Source organism: Macaca thibetana, chromosome 1 (assembly GCF_024542745.1).
Source record: "Macaca thibetana thibetana isolate TM-01 chromosome 1, ASM2454274v1, whole genome shotgun sequence".
Classification (NCBI taxonomy): domain Eukaryota; kingdom Metazoa; phylum Chordata; class Mammalia; order Primates; family Cercopithecidae; genus Macaca; species Macaca thibetana.
In genome coordinates this window covers 211,422,454-211,431,133 of record NC_065578.1, presented here as the reverse complement: position 1 = coordinate 211,431,133, position 8,680 = coordinate 211,422,454, and the positions used below count along the sequence as shown (strand labels likewise).

The 8,680-nt window shown below is 46.2% G+C and overlaps 1 protein-coding gene across 1 annotated transcript; it reads right to left on the bottom strand.

The window, feature by feature from the left end:
* Positions 1–2,006: 2,006 nt before the first annotated feature.
* LOC126942884 (40S ribosomal protein S7-like) lies at positions 2,007–7,929 on the bottom strand. Its single transcript, XM_050771017.1, has 2 exons — positions 7,636–7,929; positions 2,007–2,642 (listed from the first exon to the last, which is right to left on the bottom strand). The coding sequence occupies exons 1-2, from the start codon at positions 7,693–7,695 to the stop codon at positions 2,301–2,303; spliced, it is 402 nt and encodes a 133-aa protein (XP_050626974.1). The 5' UTR covers positions 7,696–7,929; the 3' UTR covers positions 2,007–2,300.
* Between the last annotated feature and the right edge of the window lie 751 nt (positions 7,930–8,680).

Genomic DNA, 8,680 nt, shown 5'->3' with positions numbered 1-8,680 from the left:
CACGAAATATAATCATAAAAGTTTAATTGTAAATTGCAAGCCAATTTTATTCTTAACTTTATAAGACAAAAGAAAAAACAAAAACAAAAACAAAAAGAAAACAAAGAAACTTCTATCAGCCCAACCTGGGGCTGAGGATAGAATTAAGCCCTAATGGTTGAAGGCATCTATGGTCTAGAATGGTTCTCGTTTTCTACCATTTTACGGAGAGCCAAGACTCGAATTATTTTCCGCATTTGGTGATGCAAATAACTTTGGTTAAGAAAGATACTCATTTCTTTGCCTTTTGAGATATGATCCTAATTTTCCAAATACAGCTGTTTTTTTCATATGTCACGCAATAAACAGTACTTTCACAAGGCACACAGCTGAAAAAGAACACAATCTTCTCAGTTTTAGACCTAAGAATTAGAAACTGTGAAAGTCCACAATTAACTCCATTTTTTAAGAGACTCTAGCAAAACTGGATAATAGCAATTTTCACAATTATCATACAATCCTTTTGGTGATTTGTCGATATCTTTTATTTCTGTTCTCCCAGAAGACCAGATCTTTAGAGCATCATCAGAGAAAAGGTAAAATTCACCAGCATGCTCATTTTTCAGAAAAACATATTTGTTTGAGGCCATCTTACTTTAAAATTAAATGTTTAACAAAAACACCACCATTAAGATACAGTCATATCAGTGTGGGTTTTTTTGTCCATATAATTATTGTTTTGTAAATTGTTTTGTAAAAGTCCTGTCATTAAGCTTTAGTTCCATACAAACTAATATTCTGAAACACCTACCTTTTAACAGCACTAGGAACCTCTTCAACGTTCATAAATCTCATGCTTGGAGCTGACCAAGAGGAAAGAGAGCCGTAGAGAGCGCCTGGGTTCAGCCATTCTGGCGATGGATAAAGGTCTTCTCAAGTCTCTGCTGCTGTGTGTGTTGGGCAGCAGAGCTGGCTTCCTGCCTCCAATTAACTGGTAAATAATATTACAGTCTGGGCTGTTCTGAGCCCAGCTAAGATGGTTTTAGAGTGCTGTTTCTCAGAGAGGATACAGAAAGCTAATCAGAATTGTCAGTGTAATTCCTCTCTGCTCAGTGTCTGGAAAGGAGCCTTGTTTATTTCAAATTGCTGTGCTCAAGAAATTTTATTTTGCCATGGTTCACCAGAAACAAAGGTGAACCTACAACGAGTAGTAAGAAAATCTCAAGACGTTGTTAACAGTGTTAAATAAAGTTCAGTTCTTCTAAATTAGACTAATTGAGTACCTACTACTGCATATAAAAAGCACCAGCTTGGAATCTGAAGACAGCAAGAGGAATAAGACAATGTCCATTTTGTAAGACAGGTGAAGGGATTGGTGCCATTAGGTAAGACACAACCTTCCTTTGGGCCTTAGCTGCCTCACCTGCGAAAGGTGAGGATTTGACCATTTGCTTTCTAAGGTTCTTTTCAGGTTAGAAAGCATTTTAAAAAGCAAACAAGGCTAGGCGCTGTGGCTCACGCTTATAAACCCAGCACTTTGGGAGGCTGAGGCAGGCGGATCACCTGAGGTCAGGAGTTCGAGGTCAGCCTGGTCAACATGGTGAAACCCCATCTCTCCTAAAAATACAAAAATTAGCTGGATGTGGTGGTGCATGCCTGTAATTCCAGCTATGCCAGAGCCTGAGGCAGGAGAATCACGTGAACTTAGCAGGCAGAGGGTGCAGGGAGCTGAGGTTGTGCCACTGTACCCCAGCCTGGGCAACAAGAGCGAGATTCCATCTCAAAAAAAAAAAAAAAAAAAGTAAACAAATAACAGAATGTCCTTATTCCAGCCATCCCTAGAAAACAGAGTTAGCTTTACCTTAAATTCCATATTTTAAATGATAGTCATATACATAAAAGACAAGCGTCTACTGGTCATATTGTTGAAATGATTCTTTGTCGTTTCTATCAGAATTTTGCAGATTCTATTTTTTGCTGTCAACTTTTCTCACTCCACCAAGCAGGATAAGCCACTTTTTTTTTTTCTGTTAATATACTTTATTTAGTCATTTTTGTTTATAGTTGAAACTGGGAATTCAAAATTTATATCCTTGCCTGTGAGCTTCATATAGACACCAGAAAAAGTTTTAACGTTGTGTTCCACATTGTTTGCTGTGCTTTGTCCAAATGAGCCTTTATGAGATGCTGCCATCCAGTTTCACGTGGATTCTCTTGTCCACAATTTCACTTGGGAAGACCAAGTGTTCGGGGATTGAGTCATGCGTGACTTTCAGGGTACGGCACCTGGGATGCTTTTGCTTATTTTTTTGTACGGCTTTTCAGGTTGGCTTAGGCAGAATTCTCCTCTGAGCAATAAAGACAACATGCTTCCCCCTAAACTTTTTCTCTAATTCACATACTAGCCAGGCTTGGATTTTCTGGAAAGATTTCAGGTGAGCAATGGGAACAAAGATTATGATAGCTTTCCCACCACCATCATCTTCAGTTTCCTTGGCTGCTGTAATATTCAGCTCCCTGAACTGAGCCTTGAGGTCCAAGTTAATCTCCAGCTCCAGAAGAGCCTGGGAGATACCGGACTTTGAACTTGTCTGGCTTCTTGCTCTTGGGCTTCGTGATCCTGGCATTTGACTGAACATGGCCTTCTCCTTGCTGAGTGCCACCTTAGGAAGAGTAAAACCACATTTTAAAACCAATTTGTCAGGAATTCATAATCATTTTCTAGCTAAGATAGGATGAGACCCCTTTTCTTCCCTACACATTTGTAGACATCTAAAACCCTATCCCATGTGGGGATGATGGAGTGTACAGGGGCTACCTTGGTTAGTGTGGCAGAGTTAGCATGCTGGGAAGGTTTCTTACCCAGAGTTGCAGGTGACCGCAGTCAAGGCTGTGCACAGAACCAAGAGCAGATGACGGCAGATTGGCCAGAAAAGGGAGAGCCAATGGGCTACCAAAAGCATTATCAGGCCGGGTGTGGTGGCTCACACCTGTAATCCCAGCACTTTGGGAGGCCAAGGCAGTGGATCACCTGAGGTCAGTAGTTCAAGACCAGCCTGGCCAATATGGTGAAACCCTGTTTCTACAAATAATACAAAAACTAGCCGGATGTGGTGGCACATGCCTGTAATCCCAGCTACTCGGGAGGCTGAGGCAGGAGAGTTACTGGAACCCGGGAGGGAGAGGTTGCAGTGAGCCAAGATCACGCCACTGCACTCCAGCCTGGACAACAGAGCAAGACTCCATCTCAAAAAAAAAAAAAAAAAAAAAGCAGTATCAGAGGTGTTCCCTGAGACTTAAAGTAACACACATTACGACAATCATGGAGACTAAGAAAACAGAGAAGGCAAAGCAGGAGGCTGATTCTGGAAAATACCTGGTCGCCCAGGCTGGAGTGCAGTGGTAGGTCCAGGCTGGGAGATGCTGTGGGCAGATAATCAGGTCTAAAGGGCTGGCAGGAGAGACAGGTGTGGGAGCTTGGAGGACTGAGACTTGGGGTACAGAAGGATGTGGCAGAGCACTGTATGTGTCATCCTTGAACAAAGATGAAGACCACCTGTTCGAGCCTCGGGAGCTTCATTTGGAAGCTGAGGCAGAGTCATTGAGCTGACTGTAGTGATGTGGCCTCATGAGTGAACTGGACCCCAGTACCAGTGCTGGCAGTAAAGGGACAAGAAAATGTTCTAAGGCTCCCATCAATGACTCTGGATCTCATGGGTGTTGCTCCTTTGCCCTGCTAGGACCTGAGAGAGCTGATGCCTTGAAGTCATTCAACAGAGGTGTTTTGCTCATGGTTGTCCTCCCTTGGGTGCAGGGCTAGCACTGGCCTCCAGGGAGGCAGTGCCCACAGTGCTCTGCTGGAGCAACTGGAGCCAGGGAGGAGCCACCCATGGGTCATTCTGGCCATTTTCTTGCCACCAACCAGACCTCACTTCCTGTTGTGAGCTTTCATCTCCACAGTGTAAGCTGGTCAGATGGAGGAAAGTTGGGACGAGGGCCTTGAGATCCTCTCATTTACTCATTCAGTAACTAGGTCCCAAGCACTTATCTTGTTCCAGGGCTAAGTATGGTCAGGGTCTCTGAGTGAATGAATGACATGACCCTTGTCCTCCAGGAGCTCACAATCTGGAGGGGAGGAGGAGGGACAGACCATTAAAACAGAAGAAAAGTGCGAGCATAAAATTGAAATAAAGCACAGTGCTATGAAGGGGAGATGAAGATCACTTCAAGGGTGGGAGATGGGTCTGAAAAGACCTCACTGAGGTGACATTTATGCTGAGAAGGATAATTGGGACCACCCCTGCAAAAGACTGAGACCAGTATGCCATGGGAAGAATCAATGGCCAAAAAGTCCAGAAAAAAGTGAGTTTGGCCAGAGAGGAGGCAGAAAGAAGGCCAGTGTGGCTGGAGAGGGCTTGTGAGTAGAGGAGGGGAGGGAGGGTAAAGGCAGGGGTGGATGCTGGATGTCCCTGTGTTAGTGATCTACAGCTGTATGAAAGCATTACCCCAATCTTAGAGGCTTACAATGAACATGTAGATCTTCCTTTTTCAGGGCCTGGGAATCCAGCAGGACTTCTCTGGGTGCTTCTGCCATGATATCTCTCAGGAGGCTGGGGCTGTGGTCTCAACTGAGGCTCAAGTGGGGCTGGATCCAATGCTAAGCTCACTCATATAGTTACTGGAAGGATTCAGTTAGGACTGATGGCCTGAGCTCCCCTCTGTCCGTTGCCCTCTCTATATCCTAGGACACATGAACCTCTCCATAGGGCAGCTCATAACACAGCAGCTGATTCTCCAGAGTCAGGGATCTGAGAGAGGGAGAGACAGAGAGAGGACAACACAGAGAAAGGAAAGGAGAACAGAGAAGGGAAACAGCAAGATACTAGTCACAGTCGTTTTATAACTGAATCTTGGAAGTGACATCTCATCCCTTCTGCCATACTCTATTGGTTAGAAGTGAGTCACTAAGTCAGTCCACACTCCAGGGGAGGACATGACACAAGGATGTGTCCACCAGGAAGTGGGGGAACCTTTTGGAGCCATTGAGGTGGCTCCTATCACATAGGCTGAGATGTGGCCCTTGGGTCTGAATCTAAACACACATTTAACCATTGCAAGCTTTTATAAGGATGACAATATCAGAATTTATTAAATTTCAGCCCTCTAATAGTACACACAGGAAAATGAGGCCAGGAGGAATGGGACATTTCAAAGATCACATGGCAGGAACCCAGGCCTCTTTTTAGTTGTATTCCAGGATAATTCCTACCATCCCTTCATGCATTTCATGTCTAATTTGTCCATTACCTACATGCGATACCAGCCCACAGGTTTCTTAAGTGTTATCTCACACATGCCTGATGACATCCCTAGGGAGTTGATGCCAGGATGATCTCCCTTGTGCAGGAGAGGAGGCTTGGGGAGACATTGAGAGGCACAGTGGCTTTGCCCAGAGTCACATAAGTGGTAAGGAGGAGGAGCTGGGTCTGAACCTACATCTGTCTATTCCAAGGTGGGACCCTGGCTGCACCCAGGCCTTCCACAGGGGCTGTAGGGAGGCAGGGTTGGTGAAATTCTGTACATCTATGGAGGGTCATGGGGTAGGGGGTGTGTAGACAGTAGTCCACAGGGTCATTTGCAGTCTTCTAATCAGGGAGGAGACTCAGGTAAGGGAACCCCAGGATGTACAGAAGGTGTGGACAGCACCCTGCTGAGAAATCTGGCTGGAACCTCAACAGTGATGTCCAGCCAGGTCTCAGGGGTCAGGCTGCTCCCCTCCCCACTTCAGAGTAAACATCAACATGACTGACATTCCACGTGCCTTCCAATGACAAAACCTTCCCCCTGCCTATCAGAGAAGCCCAGTCAATGTCCTACTCCCAGGACGTCTTCCTAGACTGCAGTCTACCACATAATTGGGCTGAGTTTATCACTGCTGTGTCCCCTCTCCAGTTTCTGGCAGCTCTGCTCTGTGTGGTCCAGCCCTATCCCTTCCCTACATGCTCACCTGCACTCACCTCCAGGCCTCCTCACCCTCAGACTCTGCCTCAGTGGGCTCTGGATGCTCCAGCTGGGCCAGGAGTAGGTGGACACAGTGCTGCAGGCCCCGGCCAAGCATGTTGAGCTGCAGATAGGCCCCAGCACCTTGAGAGGGGGCAACTGTGGCGTCTGATAGAAATCACTGGAGTAATGATCCATCCAGGTACCCAGCATGGAGGAGATGGTGCAGGGGGAGGCAGGTGAGCAGAACACGTAGAGGCCCAGTCTCTCCTTCCACCCTGTCCCCCAAGGGATGCCCCTGGGAAAACCTCAAACTTAGCTCAAGCCTAAATTCCTGTGTGTAGCCTATAGATCTCCTCTTCCCACGGACACTTCTCTTACCCCACCCCCATGGTCTCTATCTGTGATGTCAGGGTGTGTGTGCATGCATGTGTGTGTGTGTGCACGTGCGTGTGTGTATATGTGCGTGTGTGTGTGTATATGTGCGTGCGTGTGTGTGCGTGCGTGCGTGCGTGTGTGAGCGTGTGCGTGTGTATGTGCGCGTGTGTGTGCACATGTGTGTGCGTGCACATGTGTGTGCGTGCACATGTGTGTGCATGCGTGTGCGTGCGTGTGTGTGTGCGTGCGTGTGCACGCGTGTGTGTGTGTGGATGCTGAGAAGTAAGAGTTTGCCACGGGGATGGTCAGGCAGGATGGTGATTCAAGGTCGGGACTGTCTTCCTGGGGAAGACACAGGTGGACCCTTTCCCGAGCAGCTGAGCCTATGTCAATGCTCACACATGGGGCCCACGTGGGGTGCAGACAGTGCAGAGGAGACCCCCTGCACAGCACACGCTCAAGACACCGGTGGTTCCTCCAATATCTGTTCCCACCTGTCCTGTCCCCTGCAGCCAGAAAGTGGTGTCAGCCTCACTTAACCATATGGAATTGCAGGGAGTGGATAGTACCCTAAATGGTAATGTAGGCACTGTAACAATTAGAAGTGAACATGGACGTGGGCCAGGAAAAAACTCCGGATCTTCAGAATTATGCAGAGCACCGCACCCCTGCCTCTTGTGTAGAACGAATAAGTCCCAGGGAAAAAATTGTCTGGTTCAAGTTCACACACTGATTCAATGAAAAGCTGGTGTCTTGGTTAGGATTAGTTTTGCCTACACATAGCAGAAAACCCAGAATAACAGCGCCACAGAGAAGATAGGGAAAGAGCTTTTCCTTTCTCCCATGAAGGAGCTCTGGAGGTGGTCTCCGTGCTGCTCTGGAGGTGGTCTCCGTGCTGCCCCTGGGTGGCCCCCCAAGGCACTCAGCCAGCATGACATCTTTCTCCCCCACCATCTTCGTAGCTGGTTTCCATCCTGAAGCCTGTCTCAGGGCCCACGGAGACTGCTTTTCAGAGGAAAAGGAGGAGGAAAGAAGGACAAAGGGGCCGCACAGCTGTGTCAGTTCCACCTAAGCACCCTCCCCAAAGACCCTCTCAGTCCTTCTGCTCACAGCTAATCAGCTTGAACTTTGTCCGGTCCCTCTTAGCTGCAGGAGAAGTTAGGAATAATAGATGTCTAGTTTGTCTGGCAAATTGTTTTCCTAATAAAACGGAGTCTCTGTTTTGAAGAAAAAGACAGGAATGAAAACCGCATGTAACGAACAGGGCCCTCTCCCTACCCTAAACTCCAAGCTGAAGGAGGCAGGAGGGACGGACTTCTCCTTGGGTGCACTGGGCATCCCTTCACCTACCGCAGCCTCTCTTTTCTTGGTGATTGTTCATTCTCAGAGAGCGGCCAAAAGCCGGGGTTCCAAACCGGGACATTGGAATGGGAAACCTGCTTTCAATTCCTCTGTGTCATCTTTCATCTGTCTGCGCATTGGAAGAAGGTCTGAGAAAATCCTCTTTTATATCCTAAATGGGTGGGCAGAGGGGGAGGATTGTGGAGACTTTTGGGCAAGTAGCACGTTCCTAAACCGGGTCACGATTGAATCTCTGTAAGTGAACGAAGTGGAATGCTTTGACCTCACCGTGTTGGCCCCCGGGACACCTTGACCTCTATTGTGAGTGTTACGGCAAAAATAGTCCACCCAAAACAAAACTAATAATGGTGGTGAAAACTTCACATGGTAAAATGTATCACTGACAAAGAACTGATGAGAAAAAAATATTGTACAATATTATATATTGTACCTATATATATTAGGTACAAGTTTTATAAATTAAAAAGCATTTTGACATGTATTATTTGACCCCGGGCACATGAAAAAGTAGAACGAATGATTCCTAAAAAAACTTAAAAAGAGAGAATATATAGTCAGTAAATTATGTGGGCAAATCGCTTACATAAAACTTAATTGATCCTGATAACAATTTCAGTTTCCTAAACTATAAAAAATCAAATTTTAGTAAATTAAAAATAAAAGTGAATAAACGACATTGGTTTACTTTCTATAGGTTAAAAAATCACTGAGTTAAAATATCTTACCGAAGTTTGCTCTCAACAAAATTTTAAATTGTTGATAATAATTTTTTTTTTTTTTTTTTGAGACGGAGTTTCGCTCTTGTTGCTCAGGCTAGAGTGCAATGGCACGATCTTGGCTCACTGAAACCTCCATCTCCCGGATTCAAGCGATTCTCCTGCCCCAGCCTCCCGAGTAGCTGGGATTACAGGCATGTGCCACTAGGCCAGGCTAATTTTGTATTTTTAGCAGAGACAGGGTT